General features: G+C 41.7%; 1 protein-coding gene across 1 annotated transcript in view; it reads left to right on the top strand.

Annotated features, from left to right (window-relative positions):
* Positions 1-282: 282 nt before the first annotated feature.
* Positions 283-21245, top strand: part of HYDIN (HYDIN axonemal central pair apparatus protein) — a 455510-nt gene continuing 434547 nt past the window's right edge. The window contains exons 1-4 of the mRNA XM_036750079.1: positions 283-405; positions 3618-3743; positions 10836-10955; positions 15854-15988. Of these exons, the coding sequence (XP_036605974.1) occupies positions 283-405; positions 3618-3743; positions 10836-10955; positions 15854-15988 (504 nt within the window). The remainder of the gene's footprint in view (positions 406-3617; positions 3744-10835; positions 10956-15853; positions 15989-21245) is intronic.

Raw genomic sequence — 21245 nt, 5'->3', positions numbered from 1 at the left:
TCCTCTCAAGAACTCCCGTCTCTACATCCTCCCTAATTTTTAATCATTTGAATATCCACATCCCTCCCCTCTATAATTAATTAGTTCTTTATCCATGCTAATGGAGAGGGGCAAAGTTCTAGAAAATCTCCCAATCAGTTATATTTGGCTTTGGAATTTGTTCTCCGATGTTTTAACAAGATGAAATATGAATAATTATCCTGTTGGTAGTCAAGAGCTGACTGCATGTTTTCAAAGTAATCTGTATTTTTTCCCCTAGATAAGCCAAGAAAATAAATCAAAATGGCAAGTGGCAAGCTTCAAGGACACATGGGTCAAACAAAGTTGGTCCGAATGCTCAAAGGGTTCCAAGGCGGCAGAGTCTTGGCACCGAAGCTGGTCACAGAAGAGGAAGCAAACAAAATGGTAAATAAAGTCCGCTCACTCTCGGGGTCTCATAGAACATAGATTTTCAAGGGCATCATCTGGCATGTTTTTGTTGCTCTTTGGCTTTCTCAGATTAGTCGATTGACAATTAGTTCACTGATTAATATTTATTCAATAATATGGCAGCTGGTTGGGAGAAAGAAGTGATTTTGGAAAAGTCTGTGAATCTCTTAAGCCCACAGAAGTTCCTGAAATCTTAAGAGGAAAGAACACTAAAGAAGTTTGGAACACCCCAATTTTCAGCTGAAATGAAAATACCCAAGCAAGCAGCTGGGGTTTGGTAACTCTTAGGTCACATTGAGTGGCAGCTTGTTTGGGCTGGATAACAATAAGATAATATGGAACATTTTTATTTTCAGGAGAACTTATAAATCACAGGAAAGTAGAAACTCTGGAAAATACATATCTCCCTCATCTTTGGCTTTAAATTATATTTTCATTTTCATGATTCTCATAATGAACCTAGTGTTATAAAAAAACCTACGGTTTTGGGGACATGGACCATTTTATTTTTACTTGTTTTATGGTGTGTTCTAGTAATAATAATTAAAAAAGGACCAGCTTTACCTGGTCCACCTCTTCATGGTATGTACTCAAAATAATCCCTGAGCTTAGCACCACCAAGAGATGCCAAAACATGGCTTATTTCTCTTGAAATTACATTAACTCAAGCCAGATTCCAATCTAACATTGAAAATCCTGTTCTAGTTCACAGCTTTAAAAAAAGCTATAATGGAAAGATGTCCCGAAGTCACTTATGCTAGATTCAGACACTAACGTGCAATTTTGAAGGGGAATAAACTCTTGGAGAAGAGATTGATTTTAGCCCAAGGCAAAATAAATCAGATAAATAATATACTTTTCAATGTTAAAAAAAACCATGTCAGATAATTCTTGTTACTTCCAGTAATCATGGATATTCATTCAGCAAACACTATTAATGCTCAGTGTGTGCTAGGCATTGAAGAGGACACAACAATAGTGTGACACAGTCCTTGCTCTCGAGAGATTTACCGTCTACTATCTAGTCCAGTGTTCCCTCTGCCCAGGCTGAAAGCCTGGATGTTCTCTGTGGGAGGAGAAGGAGGAGGAGGAGAAGGAGGAGGAGGAGGAGGAGGAGGAGGAGGAGGAGGAGGAGGAGGAAGGGAAGTGGGGAGAAGGGGAAAATCTGTCTTAGGGTTTGAGAATGATAGGCAAAAGTTCATCAGCAAAACCAGCTGGATCCAGGGACTTATCCGCTCATGAACCTTGGGTCAATTTTGGGGTGAGGAAGGCAAGGTTATTGCCTAAGCAAAGAGTTCTGTTGAGGGCAGCGGAGGCAGTCAAGGATTACGGAGAGAAGCTTAGGCTAAACCAATACTTGTCCGTAAGGGGGTAAGTAGACTTCAGGATCAGAGGCCAGGGAGCTGATTTGTCCACCTTGCCCCCAGAGGGTAGTATAGGACCAGTGGATTAAAATTACAGTGAGAGGGAGATTTTGGCTGAACATAAAGAAAAACTTCCTAACAGTGAAAATTGTCCGGAAGTGGATTGGGGTGCCTTGGGCATTCTCTGTGCACCGAAGGTCTTCGAGTGAAGGGTGGATGACAACTTGTTGGGATGTTGTAGAAGGGAGTCATTCTTCTGGTAGAGATCACACTGGACAGCACCGGATCTCGCTGGCCATTCAGGGACTCAGTGATTCTACGTCTTAGCACTTTAGGTTGAGTTCTGTTCCGTTCAGTAAACCTTTATGAAATTCCTGCTCTGCATAAATGTTGTTGTTGTTCAGTCATGTCTGACTCTCTGTGACACCGTTTGATGTTTTCTTGGCAAAGACACTGGAGTAGTTTTCCATTTCCTTCTCCAGCCGATTTTACAGATGAGGAAACTGAGGCAAATAGGATTAAGTGACTTGCCCAGAGTCACAGAACCAGTAAGTGTCTGAGGCCAGATTTGAACTCAGGAAGTGTTCTTGACTCCAAGCCTGACTATCCATTTCACAGAACGCCGCACTAAGTGCTGAAAATGGAAAGATGAAAAGCTTTATAGATGTTCCCCTTTTGGGTTGGTGGCCTTGCCCCAGCCTCACCTTCACATCCCCCTCTTCAGTCGTTCCGATCTCTGTCTGGCCGCTGGACCCAGGTGGCTCTGGAGGGGAGAGTGAGGCTGGTGACCTTGCACAGCCCTCCCTCACTTGAATCCATTTCCCTTGCATGTCATGGCATCACCTCCCTGGGGTCATGGTCCTCGTCCAAAATGAAGGACAAACAGCAACAAGCTCTGCGCCGTTTCTGCCGTAGACAAGAGTGGATGTGTGAACGTCCTAGAAATAATAATGGCAGAATCAAGGGCGGCTGTAAGCGCCAATTTGTCGCTGCTGTCTAAGAGAGAAGCTGCGTTAATTTGGTTAGATTTATTCAAATGATGGGCTCCATTTTATTGTTTTTAGTTGGTCAACAAATGTTTATTATGTGTTTTGTGTGAGCCGGGCCCTGGGGGTTCAAAGCAAGGCAAAAACAGTCCCTGCGCTGAAGGAGCCCATGTTCTAATGGGGGAACAACATGAAAATAATGCGCAAGATACATATAGACGCCCGTCTCATGGGGGTGGTGTTAACAGCGGCGGATATTGCTGCTTGTCTAGTTAACTAATTAGTTTGATCAATGGGATTGGGGCGTTAAGCGTAGGTCAGAGAAGTGGCCTGAACTGATGTCTTTTCACAGGTGACCAGAGAGTATCTAAACTTTGAGGGAGAGATTTAAAAAAAATCAAATTCATATTTGAATAGCAAAACAGACTAAGTAAGCCCTTCCTTTTTTTTGTGCTATTCACTCTTCTCATGTCCTTTCCTTGCACTTTGCAGCTGCTGAGTTTGGAAGTGAGGGGAGTCCTGAGCATGCAGCTCTCTCTCTGTGTTTTCCAGGCTTCCCCTTCATAATCATTTGTGGGATCTGATTCAATTTTAAGAGGGAAAATAAAAGAAAAAGATCACACATGCCACTTCCTATTACCCTGTAAGGAGCTCATGAGTGCATGAGCATCTTCTTTTGTATAATTTATTTTAAATATTTCATTAGCAGAATACAGTGGAGTCCTGAGATGATCCTGATGGCTGCAAACAAATTATTCATGCTGGGCACTTGAACAAGAAAAGCCTTTCTCAGTGTAGTCATTTGTGGCCCTTTATCTCCTCTTATTTTTAATTCCAGCTCAGCCCCTCTGAATTCCTGAAGGAGATGTCCCTCACCACAGAAGAGCGTCTGTCTTCGACGCGAGTGATGTGCCGGCCACAGATCACCGAGCTTTTAGATATGGGAGAAACCACTCATCAAAAGGTAGCTCCCTGCTTCTTAGCCCAGTGTTCTGTTCTTTTTTCTTTTTCTCCCTACCTTGTTTTTTATTTCTGCTATTAAGATATCAAAATGACTCAAGAGGAAAGTTTAAGCCCCTTGATTTAAATGTACTTTTTTGGGAGGTAATAGGGGTTAAGTGACTTGCACAGGTTCACACAGCTAGGCTGAATTTGAACTCATGTCCTCTTGACTCCAGGGTCAGTGCTCTATCCACTGCAACACCCAGATGGCCATAAATGCACTTTTTTTTGAGGGGGGAAGGCAGAGCAATTGGGGTTAAGTGACTTGCCCAAGGTCGCACAGCTAGTAATTGTGTCGAATGTCTGAGGCCTGATTTGAACTCAGGTCCTTCTGACTCCGGGGCGGGTGCTCTACTCACTGTGCCACCTAGCTGCCTCCCTTAAATGCACTTCTTATACTTCTCAGGATGCCCTTGGGTAGCATAGAGGTCTCTGGACTTTAAATGGCACCGTTTTTTGCAGTTCTAGGAGCAAGGTGGAAAACTAGCGAAATCACGCCCAGTGAAGCAATATTCTTCTCTGGGGAAAGGGTGGTCACTCAAGACCAAAGGAAAAGAGATGTTGATATTGTTATATTGTTCCTTTCTCCTCAGTCCAGATTCCACATCCAAACAGAAGATTTTGAGTGCTGAAAATAGTGGTTTTTTAATACTTTTCCAAATCCCAATAAAATTTTGTTGCCATCACTCTTAGAAAAGCCAGCTTTAAATCGCTACGAGTGAAATCTGGCATTTCCACATTTTGGTGTGTGGCAGAAATTCACATACCTGTGGACTAAAATGTAATGCTCTGAATAATTTTTTTTTGGTCTCATGAGAATATTGCTCACATTTGTCCTTATATATATATATATATATGTGTATATATATATATACATATACATATATATATATACATACATATACACACACACACACACACACACACACAGCACCTTTCATCAGAGGACCCTAAAACAAGGTACAAGCACAGTCTTACATCTCACAGCTCTTCGGTGGAGCTGGAAGGGGTGTGGACCTGACCCTCCCCCTTCCCCTCCCTGTTCCCCTTCCCCTGCCTCCCCCCACCCCCAAGCCTGAAATTGCAGAGGAAGTCAGGAGCAAACTTGGGTCTGGAACTGAGGCCCTTTGGATGAAAAGAGAGCCAAAAGGACACTAATACTGGACTTCATGAATGTAGCTAAACACAGAAGTGCATAATGGGCAGGGATCATAGAGTTTTTACTTGAAAGTCTTTGAAAATGCTGTTAAATTCAAATCTGTCATTGTTCACCATGACATCACCAGTCTTGAGAGTGAGGTGGCACAGTGGATAGAGTGCTGGACCTTGAGTCAGAAAGACCTGAGTTCAAATCCAGCCTTGGACACCTATTAGCTGTGTGACCCTGGGCAAGTCACTTAACCTCTGCCAGCCACGGTTTCCTCCTTGGTAAAATGGGGGTGGAAAACGGCTCTTACCTCATAGGTAGCTGTGAAGGTCAAACGAGATATTTGTAAAGTGCCTAGCACATAGTAGGTACCACAAGAATGGTCACTGTTATTGGGAATGCTTTAAGCAAAGCCTTGCTTGCCAAGAAGTGAGGTTTCGAGTAGGGTTTAAAGTCCTGTCTAACCGTATAGCTCTGCCCTTGGCTCAGTTCATCCTGAGCTTTCTGTGTCCCACTGTTCCTGTTGTCTGCTTCCTGCACACGCCCTGTCTCCTCAGATTAGAGTTTTATGTCATCTTTGCTGTTGATTTATTCTTAGTTTTCACAGTCGTGTGATTTTGTCCTTTCTTGGCCTCAATTCTTCCCCCAAATGTCTGATTTCTGACATTTCTTTCTTTCTCCCGAATTCCAGACCTGAAATAGGAACTGGTTGGTGGGCATTTCTCCCTGGACAGCCCATACCAATCTCTACCATTCATGTCTAAGATGAAGCTCATTCTGTTTTCCTATAAGCCTGTTATCCCTTCACATGTTGCTGTTTCTCTTGTGGGCTCCACCATCCTCCCAGCCCCCAGCTCTAGAACCATCCTTGTCCACGCTGTCCTCCAAGCCCCACCTCCAACCATCTGCCAAATCTTGTCTGTTCCACCACCTCACTGTCCTTTGTTCAGTGTGCCTTCCTTGCTCTGCCATTTTCTGTGTCTATGTAGCCACTATATGAATCTAGGGCTTCATCACCTCTTGCCTGGATCCTTGTAGGAGCTGCTTCAGTAGTGTCCTTGTTTCCATTCTCACCCCTCTCCCATGCATCGGTCTTCCACAGAACTCCCCCAAAGAATCTTTCCGAGGCACAGGTCTGACTGTCACCTCTCTGCCCAAAAGTCTTTGATGCTCCCATGGCAGGATATAAGATCCTCAGCCTGACCTCTGTGGTCAGGCTCAAACTGCTCTCCCCACAGTTACTTCCCGTGAGTTCTCTTTTTGAACTCTGCCTTTTATCCAGCTGCAACTAGATGTTTCCCCACTTCATCAGCCAGAGTGTCCATGCCTTGTCCATGTTCACGTGGAATCAGAAAGAGCTGTACAAAGACACGCTCAAAGTCTCTCTGAAGAACTTTGGAATCAATTTCGTGACATGGGAGACACTGGCACAGGACTGCCCAACATGGCACACCTGCATCAAAGAAGGCGTAGAGCGAAGCATGAAATGCACAGATTTAGAGCCCTCTCCACCCCAAATGTTCACATGGACTATTTGTGCCTGACCTGTGGTAAAGCCTTCCAGTCAGCCACAGGCAGACACACCAAACCTTGACCCCAACACAGCCAAGTCATTTTGGTCCTCTTTGAGAACGAGGGACAACAGTCCAGCCAATAGGAATATACTGTCTCCTCACATTTTCCTCTCAGAATCCTCATCTTCACTTGCCCTCATGGAGTTTACTTTCTAAAAGGGGAAGAAAACATATAAAAGGGGTTGGCAAGGGGAAGGGGTGGACTGTGGGGGTGAGGCAGCTGGTGTGCAGGTAGATCAGTCAGAAGAGGGAGGGGAGGGGCTGGAGTAAAGTGAACATAGCTTGGGTGCCTCATGAAAAGGTGGTCTGGGCTAGAGACTCACAGTCAGGAGAGAGGGCATCGGGGTGGAACGGTTCTGCTCATATTTCCTCTATGACCCTTCTCCAGCCTTCCTGTTCTTAGGGCTCCCTCCTCCTTGAAATGACTAATCTCTGGACAGGTTTTTTTTTTAGCTTTTATCTAATTTTATTTTTTCAGTGATTATAAATCTATTTGATTTCCTTCCTACTCCCTTTGAATTAAAAAAGAAAAAGAAAAACAATCCTTGTAACAAAAATGTGTAGTCAAGCCAAACAAATTCCTGAATTGGCCAGGTCCAAAAAAATCTATGTCTCAGTCTTACCTGAATCCACGACTCTCCACTGGGGGTAGGCAGCATGCTTTGTCATCAGCCCTCTGGGTGTGTACATTATGTTCCCTCAATACAAAGTGAGTTTCCTGAGAACTAGGATGATTTCAGTTTCCTTTGTCTCTCCAGGGCCTCACACCATGACTTACAAGGAGAAGGTGCTTAATAAATGTTTCTTGTGGGAAGTGTTGGGACACTTCTTCACAGTGACCAAATGCCCAGGAAAGGGTCCATGAAACCCAAGGCCAAGGGAGGCAAAGCTGCGCTTTCCTGTGCCTGCCCTCCTGCCCTCCAGGCAGCTGTTTCCAGCTGCTGCAGAGATCAAGAGAAATCCTTTGTAAAATGAAGTTGCCCCAATACGGTTTCCAAATGAATAGGGAAGCCATTTTGTTTTTAGTCAACTCTTAGGCGTCATGTGGGCAGAACAAGAAAAACAAAACCTTCTTTCAAACACATCCTCTTCATGCCTCTAATTTAAAAACAGGAATTTTCAATGAGGAAATGAATACACAGCTGAGCCACAGCATTTATTATCTACTGTGTGCTGAACCCAGGAGCAATGTTGGGGGGGGAAATACAAAGGAAGACAGGATTCCTGTTGTTAAGGAGTTTATAGCCTAGTGTATTTCTCAGGCTCTATTATCTGAGCAATGTTAACATTATTCTTTGCCCTAAAGAAAAGACAATTTATTTGAGAGTATAAGGAAGAAGTTCATAAAATGACTTTTGGGTGTGTGTATATCATAGACCCCTTGGGTGAAGGCTATGGACTGATTTCTTAGAATAGTGTTTATAAGTGCATATAAGAAGGTACACAGAATGACAAAGGAATCCAATTAGACTGAAATAGAGTTATCGACATAGAGATATAAGAAGCTTGCAGACCTCAGTTTAAGAGCCACTTCTGTAAGAGTTAATTAACCCAAACCACTTAAGCTAGAAGATATTTCTCACAATTACTTATCCATTGGGACTTAATAACCACATTCTAGAGGATGATCACTGAAAAGCCATGGATGGACATGATTCAGACAGGTCCTGGACATTTTTATCAGACACGTTTTGAAGTCAGGGATACTTAAAAAGGATTCTAAATGAGACTGTTAGAAGAGAATGTGATCTTGGGTCAGTGATGGCCTCTGGGAAATTAAGAGATGGCAGCATGGACTCCCCCAGGGTTAGTGCACAAGTTAGAGGTGGACATTGGGTTTCTTTAAAGCATCATCCTGATCCAACAGCCCATTTAGTAGCTTGGTTAAAAGTAGGGGAAATAGCACGACTTTGTAGGCAAGGATGTCTGGGCATATGGTAGATGGTGCAGTGGATAGAGCACTGGCCCTGGAGTCTGGAGGACCTGAGTTCAAATTTGAACTCTGACAATTACTAGCTGTGGGACCCTGGGCAAGTCACTTAACTCTGATTGCCTCAAAAAACAAACCCAAGCCATCAACATGGTACCTTTCTTGGATAGATGTCTCTACCCTCTCCTACTATGGTTTCTTTGCCAGCATAAGCTCTGTGATCCCCCTTAGGGCCTCTGTCTGGAATAACGGACACAATCAAAGTTTTTCAAAACTATTCAATGAAAACAACCAATCTTGTAAAAGGCTGGGCTCCCAAATGTTTTCTGATTTGTTCTAGTTGGAACAGATTAAACTTCTTCACTAGGTCTTATATGTCCTTAGCTGGACTGGAGGCACATGAGCAGCATTGAAGGAACTGGGAATGTTTAGCCTGGAGAAGAGAAGGCATGGCAGACAAGGTTGTGTAGATACGGGATTAGACATCTTCTTGGCCCCAGGAGACATAAAGAGGAACAACGGTAGAACACGCCATTTTAATGCAAGGAAAAATTTCCTAATATTCAGTTGTTATTTAGTCATTTTCAGTTGTGTCTGACTCTTCATGACCCCATTTGGGTTTTTCTTGGCAAAGATACTGACAGGGCATGCCATTTCCTTCTCCAGCTCATTTGACAGATGAGGAAACTGAGGCAAACAAGGTTAAGTGACTTGCCCAGGGTCACATAGCTAGGAAGAGTCCGAGGTCAGATCTGAACTCCATCTTCCTGACTCCAGGCTCAGTGCTCTAACCACTGGGCCACCTAGCTGTCCCCCCAATAATCAGAGCCATGAACAAATGGAGTGGGTGGCTTCCCTAGAGCCCTTCGAGGGAAGGCTGGATGGGTCATGGATGCTCCAGAGGAGATTACTATTCAGAAATGAGTTAGACTAAGTGGCCTCCAAAGTGCCTTCCACCCTGAGACTCTGTGAAGCGTGGGTGGAATAAACACAGCCCAAGAGCCTTTCTTCTCACTACCCTTTTAAAACAGATACACACACATGCACACACAGATCACACACACATATGCACATATCATTCATGTACACATGCACATACTGTATATATCTACACATATGTAACAGGGCTGGCATGTAGGCCTTTTTGGGGACTGACTTCCCTTTTTACTCTGAACCCCTAGATTGTGGGTTCTTCACCTTGGAAGTGGGGTCACCAATTAGGAGGCTATTGTAAAGGTCTTGGCAAGAGGCGTTCATTTCAATTTTGGCCTTTTTCCTGCCCTCGTGAAGGTTTCTTCCCAGTCCAGTCTCCCAGAGCAGCATGTCTGCCTGGTCCTAAAGCCACCATTAGAATGTGATTGATGCATTAAGAACCTCCTTATACATTCACATCCATCCATCCATCCATCCATCCGTCTCCTTCACTTCAGTCTGTTTTCCTTCTTCCTTGAGAATACTAGTATTGATCACCACCACATTCCATAGGCAGTGCTGGAGTATTATTCTCTGTGTAATACCTTACGCCTGACTGACTATTCAGCCACCTTACTGTTCTCTGTGAGATGCCTTTGGTTTCCATGGTCTCTCCTGTTGCCTTAGCAACAGTTGCTTTTTCTGGAATTGGCGAGCCAAGGCAAGGACTTTTTGCTTCCTCAGTGCCTTGAAGGCTTTCCTGTGTTGGCTTCTATGGGGCCAGGCAGAAGGCGGCTCCCATTTTCTCTCTTGCCTTGGTTTGGAGCATGGCCGTGATAGTTCTTGATCACTCACAGCCTGCTTACAGCCCTGGGGCTGGAAATGGGGAAGAGAGAGAATATTTTATTTATTGTCCTAACCTTCTTTAATTTGAAAGAGTTTTCCAGTGGTTTCTTTTTGTTAGGGATTTGTTTGTTCTCATCCTTCTGTATTAATTTAAGAGCTTTTAAGGCAGTAAGTTTACTTGCTAGTCCTCACTACTAAAGCTTATAGTGTTAGGATGGCTCTCTGTTAGCAAATGTCCTCTCTGAAGGTTTCCTATAAGTATAACCAAAGTGTTCTTCAGAGGCCTCCTCATGGTGTGGACATGATTCTGGGCTCTTGAGGCATAGCCGGGCCTAACAAATGGGAATGGTTTCAGTACACACCTGGTGATGGACTGTATTTTTTTTTTTTGTACCAAGCACCAATCTCATTAAGTTTGGAGAGGCTCATCACCAGGTAAACTACATGCTATCACAACTGTCAAGTCTCCTTGCTAAGTTGGAGAGGGATCCTGGTCGGGGCAAATCTAGGCAGGACCCACAGCTTCCAAGCCTCAGTTTCTTGAAGTATTGGGTGTAGTTTAAGTGTTCAATGATTTTCTTTCCTTGCCCTGTGATTTCTGTAATTGGGTGGATCTAATATTTGGTGGTACTTTTAATTTTTCAGTTCTCAGCGATTGACCTGGACCAGACATTATTCCAGCCCTTCCCATCAGAAATTGTATTTCAGAACTACGATGCCTGTGAAGTCTACGAAGTACCCCTGATTCTTAGGAACAATGACAAGGTAAGTCCTCTCACTTAGGCATCTCGATGCTTTCAGCGCATGTGATGAGTGTTGAAACCAGGTTGCATCTTTATATTTGACAGATACAGGGAAAAGGTATGAGAAATATATGTTTTGATTAGTATTAAGGCAGAGGGATATAGTGCCATTTAAATTTATAATTTCAAGCCTTAAATATGGGATTTTTTCTTTATAACTATGGAGGAATAACTAATAGATTTTATATAAAAATGCAAATTGGAGAATCCTTTTGTTTCCTTTAATTAAAGTTTCAAACTTGATTCAACAGATCATAGGGAAAGTAATAGTAAGACATTACTAAGTTCTACAAAATCTAATGTTGTTTATATGAAGAAAAAACATCTCTATCCTTCACTTTTTCTATATTGAATGTGTTACTCATGCATCCCTTACTCTGACCTCCCTCAATTTTAGATATTCTTCAAACTTTGTCTATAAGCAGGGGCTCTAAATCCGGTGTCTGTACACTTATTTTTTTATTTTCATAAATATATTTCAACATGATTGGCTTCCTTTGTAACTGTATGCATTTTATTTTATACATTTGAAAATAGACTTCCAAGAAAGGGTCCATGGGCTTCACCAGACTGTCCAAGGAGGCCAGGACACAAAAATGGTTAAGAGGCCCTAGTCTGTAGCCAGTCAAAGAAGGCTTCTCTGTACTGCATGTATTATACATCCCGGGGTTTAGTCTAGCCTTGACCTTCTCTTTGTTTTTCAGAAAGGTGCTTCTTTCCCAGGCTTACTTTGTCTTCTTTAGAGTCAAATTAGACAGTATTTCAAAAGAAAATATTAAATGTCCCTGGGCTCTGCATGACACCTGGCAGAAAAGCTACAAAGAATAGAACAAGGTCAGTGTGAAGAACAAGGAAGCGTGAAAAGTAATGAGTGAAAAAAAAAATCATCTGAGAGATGCAAAAGTTTAGGTGTCAAGGCAGATGGGAACATTGTAAGATGGGTGAAGAGAGAAGGAATTTATATATAAAGAGATGGGAGAAGAAAATGAAGACTACACAAAAAAAGCCAAGAGCATCGAGAAGATTTGCAGACATATCCGGTGCAATAATTCATTAAAGGAGTCAGTGAGGCCTCTCAGAGATCAATGGGGTAATTTAGTGGCAGAAAAGGTAGACTCTGCAGAAAAGGGGAGATTTAATTCTTTGCTGCAGCATTAGCAAGGGAGGATAATGGGGCTGAGACTGAAAGAGCCACTTGGAAAGGAAAAAGATACTTCAAGGAGCTCAGGGTCACATTTGTAAGCAGTAGTTAGACTACAAAACTCAAGTGAAATCCTTGTCTTCCCAATGAATTCTCTGTTTTGGGGGTTCACCAACTATTTCAGTTTCTGTTAAGTATATGACTCAATAATTGTTTACACAGGCTTTATATGTATATAATATATATAATATGTATACATACATTTCTATATCCATCAGTAATATCTATCGTGTTATATATCTACCCATCTGTCTAAATATCCACCTGTTTATCTATCCATCTGTCTAAACATCTACCTATCCATCTATCTAGCCATCATTTATCTATCTGTCTTTCTGTCTATCCATCCATCCATCTATCTAAATATCCATCCATTCAGCATCTGTCTATCCATATGTCTAAACATCCATCTATCTAAAATCTATCTATCCATCCATCTAAAATCTTTCTATCCATCTATCTCTCATCATTCTATTCATCTATCATTTATCTATCTGTCTCTCTGCCTATCCATCCATCCATCCATCCATCTGTCCATCCATCCATCCAAATATCTACCTTTCACTTTGAGATAATTTCCACCTCTGCCTCATGTATCCTAAGACATAGTGACAAGGGAACTAGCACATTTTAATTTGTTAGATTCTGGTTGAGAATTAGGAGTCCTGGGTTCTAGAAATAACTATATGACCACAAGCCAATCCCTTACCTCCTTTGGGCTTTGGTTCCGTCTCTGAGAAATGCAGAGGTTGCACTATATGGTCTATAAGACCTAATCCAGCTATACTAGTCTGTGGTTTTGTGAATAAATGGGCATGTGAACCACACAAGCTCTAACGGTCCTTTTTCCAATTCCCACTCTCACCGATAGTTTCAGGTCCACTTGTCTCTCTCAGAGTTCCATGCATGTCAGTGAAGTGCTGGGCATGACTCTAATTCCATTGGCTTGAGCAGCCTTAATTGGATTTTAGAGAGGTTATTCACTAGGGTGGTATAGTAAGAATGATTGGTGTAAGACATGCTCCCCCACCCCCACCGAGTCTATCCCTCTTCCACAAATACATAGAGTCCTGGGAAAAGCCTCCAGCTTAGAGAGCTCACATGGCAAAGGATTGACTCATAATGCTTGGTGGCTGGAAGTCCCTTTCTCCTATTCCTGGGGTGCTCAAGAAATTTCTCTTAGGCATTGTGTAATTTCTTTACTGGACTCCTCATAGGTTATGAGTCCACTTACAGTCTGTCCTTGACTCCCAACATAGACCCTACTATTAGCTGATGTGGTGATGCTGCTAGGACACCAATGGGAAGATGGGCAGTCCAAAACTTTCTGGACCCTTTGATTCTTTCAAAGTCCTATTCTGGTTGGGGGTAAGGGGAGGGAAGGAGAACTGGCCAAGGCCCAAACCAAGACCTCTCCTTCTCTCCTCTCCCCCGAGGTGGTTCCTTTTCAGGGGAAAGCCATACTCACTCCAACCTCCAGAATAATCCTGCTTCTAAATGAGCTTGACAATTTTTAGATGATCCCTGGACTGTGACCATGTTTCCTTGACCTCTATAAATCCTCCTTCCCAGTGTAATATCATTTCAGTACCATAAAGTACTTCTCCCAATTAGCTTAAAGCCTATAATCCGGAGTGATTGCTTAGGCATTTTATCACTTAATTTAAATGGCATGTCGTACAGTTGTTTTGGTTGTGTCTGACTCGTTGTGACTCCATTTGGGGTTTTCTTGGCAAAGATACTGGAGTGGTTTGCCATTTCCTTTTCCAGCTCTTTCTACAGATAAGGAAACTGAGGCAAACAGGTTAATGACTTGTCCAGGGTCACACAGCTAGTAAGTATCCAAGACTGGATTTGAACTCGTGTCTTCCTGAATCCAGGCCTACTGCTTTACCCACTGCTCCACCTTGCTGCCCTTAAACGGCATAGGGTAGTTCAATTGAGTCAATCAATCAGCCCCACCCTTACAGGTGCAAGTACAATAATGGCAGAGACCTTCCAGTCAACTCAACTTGAGATGAGCTGTGTTGCATGATCTTTGAGGCTTTGCATTTTCTTATATTTTATCTGATCACATTCTTATAATTTTCACAATACTATGAATTATAAGAGTTTCAACTTTGAAAGGCAAAAAATCCGGGTAAGATCCTCCCTTTGACCAATTATGAGACCTCTCTTTTTGATGCTCATAGTGGTGGCCACCATCTTTAAGGAGCTGTCACTCAGTCATTTGGTTATGAGTGCTTCTCCTTTGCTTTGGCATTGGCCTCTTGTCTTTGTGCTGCTTTGAAAGTGGCATTTTGTAAGAGTGGGAGCTCACTGAGAGCAGGGACTGTTTAGTTTTGCTCTCTGTAGCTGTAGCACGAGCACAGTGTCTTCCACATAGCAAAGGCTTAATGACTCTTGGTTTGGAATGGAAATGAATTTCATCCCATGGATGGTAATCCCTGTTTAGCTGACTGGTGTTGGTATTGTGACACTAGCCTATCTATACCTTCTATTCCTAAAATAGTCCCATAGTCAAAGATCATAGTCAATGATGGGCACGTTTTGGAAACCTGACCCATTGGAGATAATTATTTCTTCTGACGCCTGTCCCAATGTTGCAACAATTCAGCTAGCAGCTGCTGTGGGGGTGAAAGACCAACACAAGCCCAACAACAAGAATGCTGCCAGCACAGATTCCTTTGATCTGCTTTACTAAGGAAAGTAACATTAAGGGGTTAACAATCTTATTTTAATCCAACATATACATATATCATTCACTTAGTTCAGGGGAAAAGGCCAGCACCCTGAACTTCAGAGCAAATACAAACAGAAATTACAGAGACAATAGAAACAGATCAACATTTCTGTCTAACCAAATCACAATATATGTAGTTAACCAGAGTTTAATGAAGTCCCAATATCTGGGTTTACAAGCTGGAGGGCTCTTAACTACACCTGCCCAGAGTCTCTACATCAACACACTTCCAAGAGTGAGATCCCCAAGCAAATAGCTCTGTTCTCTCTTTTTATACACTCTTTAGCCATCATCAAACGTCATCTGAAGGTCATCTGAGTGACCAGAACTCAGGCTCCTACTATTGCCTCTGGTCTTGGCAACTCCCCTTAGGACCCTGAGGGCTTCATACCCACATAGGCTTAGAACCTAGTATATAGGGGTTTGGGCCTGAGGCTTTGCACCTAGTAAGGCTCAAAGACACTTAATTAATCATTCTAAAACAGTAAGAAAGTCCCAACTTAATTGCCAATACACCCAAGAATTTGTGAATGAGAATACCTACACTGACCAGAAGCCAACTGAATGAGGTTAACACTCTAAAGACTGACCTGACCAACTTTGCTCACCATATATCAGAGAGTCTTTGGCTATTAGAGCTGGAAGAGGTCTTAGAGCTCAGCTCAGTCACCCTCTCCTCATTTTATCAGTGAGAAAAATGGATGCCCAGAGACATTGAATCAGTGGTTTGAGGGTCACATATCTGGTGAGAGATGATGTTAAAACTGGAAACTCACCTGGTAAATAATTGAACCAAGACAACGATCTTCTGAATTTAGCCTATGCTCATCCTCTTTCAAACCTCATTTTCCATTCATTTTCTCATATTTCTCAGAGATGCTCCATTTGTCCACAATGATCTATGTTTTTCCTGCAGATTCCAAGACTGGTGAAGATTGTTGAGGAAAGTTCCCCTTACTTCAAAGTCATCAGCCCCAATGATATTTGTAATAAAGTCGCCCCAGGGGTGCCATCTACATTCCGGATCCTCTTCACTCCAGAGGAGAACAAGGTAACCTGTGCCAATCGTCCAAGAAACGGGTACCTTTGTGAACGGGTCATTCCTGCTGGTGGAATGGAAAGGGAAAATAGTAGCTAGCATCTATAGAGTGCTTCGCAGTTTGCAAAATGCTTTACATCTATTAGCATCTTTTGTCTTTACAGCAGCCCTGTGGCCTGGGGTCTGTCATTATCTCCATTTTACAAGGAAGGAAACCAAGGTCCACATATATCAGGTGACTTGGCTATAGTCATACGGCTAATACATTTTTCAGACAGGCTTTGATCTCAGATCTTCCTGACTCCAAGTCTAGCATGCTACCCACTACCCAACTGCTTTTAAAATAAAAGCAATGTAATGTAATGTGTTAAAAGACTATTTTTCTAAAGAAAGAAGCTTTAAAAACTCATTTTATATGTTTGTGTTTCTCCCTAAGAAAATTTTGATTTCTAAGTTAACTTTTATTTCAAAAGTGTATTTAAATATAGGGAAAGTTAGATAAGCCTACCCATCTGGTAATAACAAAATCAGAGAAGGGGGGATACTACCTTTTTGATTTAGAAATATTAAATGTAAATAAAAATGAAATAATTATTAAACACACTGGAAGACACACCTTGACTTTTAACTCATTCTCTTCTGAAATCAGCATCTTTAAGGTATTATAAATTTTAATTGGGTTATAAGTTTCTATTTAAACATCATTTTATAAGCTATAAGTTGCAAAACATGTATAGCCACTTGTTTTGTGAAGACTAACCTGATTCATGTTACATAGAATCCTAGTCTAGAAAGGAACAGTGACATGAAGTCTGTATTCTAGACCAAGGAGGATAATAACTTTCATCCTGGTATAGTGGAAGGAAGACTGCAATAGGAGATAGGACACTGACTTCTAGTCTTGGCTTTCTGAGCTCTGTGACTTTGGGCAAATCTGCTCACATTCCACATATTCAGTTGCTTCAGCTTCAAGGGCCTCCAGAGAATCATTTGGAATCCTGTCTAGTGCTGAGATCTCCTGTCCCTAGTGCTTGGCCACCATTGTTATTATTCAAGAACATTTATTAAACTTCCATATGTGCCTATTATAGAGGCAGCTGTGGTAGGATGCTGGGGTTGGAATCAGGGAGACCCATCTTTGAATCTTGTCTTTGACATTCACCGGCTGTGAGACCCTAGGCAAGTCTTTCTGCCCCAGGCAACTCACTGGGACTTATGTGTTAAGTCACACACAGGTTGTGATCTGCATTGGTGGAAGGAGACCGCTCACCGAGAGCTTCTCTTGCTGACAGAATCACAAATCCTTTGCTTATCACTACAGTTGGTGCCAATGGAAGACCTAGTGCTTCTAGTAGTATCCTTATGCTTGTATGCCACTTTAAGGTTTACAAAATGTTTCCTGCACATCTCTGTGAAGTTGGCAGTGCAAGTATTGGAGCCAGAATGTCCAAGTCTTTGGACTCTAAGTTTTTTCTCATTGCCACCTCTTACATGAGCAGATAGATCTCAATCAGGTATTGGAGGAAGAGATGAAGCTACTTCTTCACTACTGGGTAGGGATGGATCTGGGTCCCCAGAGCAGTTGGACTTGTTCCTTGCTATTCTCCAGAGGATGAGCCACTCCCGATGAAAACTGTTCAGAGCAACTTAACAATACGATCTCTTCTGCCTTTGGGCTTTATGACCTAAATATTGATACAAATTCAAAATACAAGGACAGACAATTGTATAATATAAGAAGAGGTAATGCAAAGATAAAAGTGGAGGAACTCAATGAATAAGAACCTCTCCAGGTAGGTTTTTTATGTTAAGCATATGACTTTTGATTTCTGGAATATCATATTCTAAACTCTCTTCTCCTTTATAGTGGTTATTGCTGAAGTATTTGTGATCCTGACTGTGGTTCTTTGGTGCTTGAAATCTTTCTTTCTGGAAAAATGCTTGAGTTATTTTTTTCTTTGACTTGGAAGCTATAGATTTTGGCTGTCATGTTTTTGGGAGTTTTTATTTTGGGTTTTCTTCCAGTTGGTGACCAGAGAATTCTTTTTATTTTGCCCTCTAGTTTTAAAAGATCTAGGCAGTTTTGTTTTATGATTTCTTGAAATATGATGCCTAGGCTTTTTTTTTGTAATGACTTTCAGGCAATCTAATGATGCTTTTTTTAAAAAAAAGTTTTTATTAATGTCATTAAAAATTTTCCTTCAGTATCCCTCCTACCCAGGCAGCCATCCCATATACCAAAGAGTATATTTAAAAGACAAAAAAGAGAAAAAAGTAGAGGAAAAAATTGGGATGGGGGCAGCTAGGTGGTGCAGTGTGTAGAGCACTGGCCCTGGAGTCAGGAGGACCTGAGTTTAAATCCGACCTCAGATACTTGACACACTTACTAGCTGTGTGACCTTGGGCAAGTCACTTAACCCCAATTGCCCTGCCTTCCCCCTCCAAAAAATATTGGGATGACTGATCAATACATCAAAAAAGTTAGAAAATATGAGCAATATACCATACTTGTAGTCCAGTGGTTCTTAAACTATATCTCTTTAATCTGTTTTCTATGTTAGTTATTTTTAATGTGAGAAACCTTAAATTTTCTTTTATTTTTCAGTCTTTTGAATTTAATATTTATGGTTGTTGCATGAAGTTATTAGCTTCTATTTGGTCCATTCTAATTTCCAAAAAGTCTGTCACTTGAAAGTCTCCCAAGATATGAGACCCAGAAATCCAAATTGTGGGAACACATCCCCATCAGTCTGTCTGCCACTGGCATTTTCCTGAAGATGCTTTCATTGAATCTGTAGAGGATGAACTTATTCAACTAGATTTTTATTTTTTTCATTTGACTATATTTTTGTTTAATGAAATTTTTATTTTTATTCATTTACAAAAAGCAATGATTTTATCTACCTGAACAATAGTCTATGGAAATTAGATTTAAAAGGATTTGTTGTTGTTAAGTCATGTCCAACTTGGTGACCCCATTTGGGGTTTTCTTGACAGAGATACTGCAGTGGTTTGCCATTTCCTTCTCCAGCTCATTTGACAGATGAGGAACTGAGGCAAAGAAAGTTAAGTGACTTGCCCAGGGTCACCCAGCTAGTAAGTATCTGTGGTTGGATTTGAACTCACAAAGATGAGTCTTCCTTACTCCAGGCCCAGTGCTCTGGTGCCACCCAGCCACCCCTATAAAAGGGGTAGTAGTGGGATAGCAACTTATCCCAGAACCATTTCTATCTGAACTCCATCAAAAGTGATAAACTCAATAAGAACACAGCAATAATGGATTGATTAATCGCTTAGCTTCACCTCTAGGGTTACTTTGAACTGTAAGACTTGTCTCAGAAGTCAGAAGAAGGCACTGGCCAGCTCAGAAAAGACCATCCAGAACAACCGTCATCTCTCTTTTTCTTCTGACAAGGGGATGCTTTTTTTTGGTGGACGATTGGGTTTCAAGAAATCTTTAAATGACCAAAAAGGAAGGTGCTCAGAGCCCTGGCAGGGGTATGTGCCATATGGAGCTGGACGCAGAAGATGCCCTGTACAAAGGGTTTGCTTGGAAAAGGCAGTGGGATTTAGGCAGAAAACGGAGGTTGAGGAGGAGGCAGTCTTACATGGAGATGGACCTGCTAAGAGACCTGACATCTGCATCCAGGGACTAGAAAGAATAAAGTTGCCCAAGGCAGCTAGATGGCACCACAGTGCACAGAGCGCAGGACCTGGAGTTAGGAAGCCCTGAATTCAGATCTGCCCTCAGACTCATACTAGCCGCGAGAATCTGGTGAGATACTTTGCTGCTGTCTGCTTCAGTGTCTTCCACTGTAAAATGAGGATAATAACAGCACCTGCCTCTCAGGGTTGTTGTGAAGCTTAAATGAGATCACGTTTGTAAACTACTTTTAGCATTGCCTGGCATGCAGTAGGTGTTTAATAAATGCTTTTTCATTCTACCTCCCCCCTTGTAGTTTAGGTAGAACGGCAATAGCTTGGTCTAAGAGTAAAGAATCATGTATTTAGAACTCGAGATATGGAAGGAAAAGGAGATGGTCAATGGGCATCTTCCCAGCTTTCCCCCTCCCAACTCTTTAAGGATGCAGAAAGAGCATGCGTTGATCTGTTGTCTTTGTTCAAAGTCTGTTGTCCTGGGGAGCAAGCAGGAAAGGAGCATCTTTTGTTTTTTTTTTGTTTTTTTTTTTTTTGGTCTACGCACTTAGCAAAGTCATGGGTGCTCATAAAATTAATAACCAGCGTGCTAACAATACCATCTCTCCCCCAATATTCCTTGATATTTTGTAGTTGTATTTTTATTTCCCTAATTGGTCTAGACCTGTAATTCTAAATTGAATACATCAGTACCAAGATAGATGAACACAGCTCCATAAGTAGGGTTTGGTTATATTTTTAAAACAAAATAGTCATTCTTTTCTCTAAGGCTTTGCATATGAGATCTGCCTATGAAATGATAGGCACTTGGGACACAGTTAGGTATTCAAAATTATTTACCGCATGTTCCTAAAGGACAGTAGTTGTGAGTTTTGTAGCTTGTAAGTCAGAGTGCTGAATAGAAGCAATGCGATCTTCTTTCATTATCTCTTGTGATGGAGAAAACATGCCTTCTGTTGGATAAGCATATTTCCATCATGCAGGATTAAGAACCCTCTAGAGAATTTTTTCTGCATAATTACATAGTAAATAAATAGCTGAAATGCATCTTAGTTATATTGGCACCGACTTCACGAATATGAAAAGTTAATATTTCCATTGGGGCTCATTTCCAATGAGTAACTCTAGATGCTGCTTTGTTTACATGGTTCTGTTTTATGGTTCTTTGTGGAACTATGGACATTTTTATTTCATTGTGCAATTCTTTGTGCCCATATAGTACATATCTACTGGGAAACTTTGATTTTAAAATAAACTAATTGAAAATTTCATGTATTATTAATCCTTTCAGGTTTTTAAAAGGTACCAAAGGCTGTAAAGTTCCATTTCTTGGACATGAATAGGCATGGGGAGAGGTGCCAGGGGAAATTTAACAGGTTTTCCTAGTTTGGGACAAACTGTAAAACCTCAGCCTCATGGGGACACTGGCATTTTGTATGAAGATGAGTATCTTGGTCCAGATTTGCGATTTGCAGGCTACATTTTCAATAAGGATGGACTTTCTGTGTAGTCTTTTTTTTTCTTTTCACGTTGACACCTTCAAGCCTAGCTCATCTTGTTAATAGTAAAGGTTCACTCCAATAAACATTTATTAAGATCCTACTCTAAGGCA

The sequence above is a fragment of the Trichosurus vulpecula genome, chromosome 3, assembly GCF_011100635.1.
Source record: "Trichosurus vulpecula isolate mTriVul1 chromosome 3, mTriVul1.pri, whole genome shotgun sequence".
NCBI classification, from domain to species: Eukaryota; Metazoa; Chordata; class Mammalia; order Diprotodontia; family Phalangeridae; genus Trichosurus; species Trichosurus vulpecula.
Note: the sequence above shows the minus strand (reverse complement) of the source record. Positions and strands in the feature narration are given on the sequence as shown.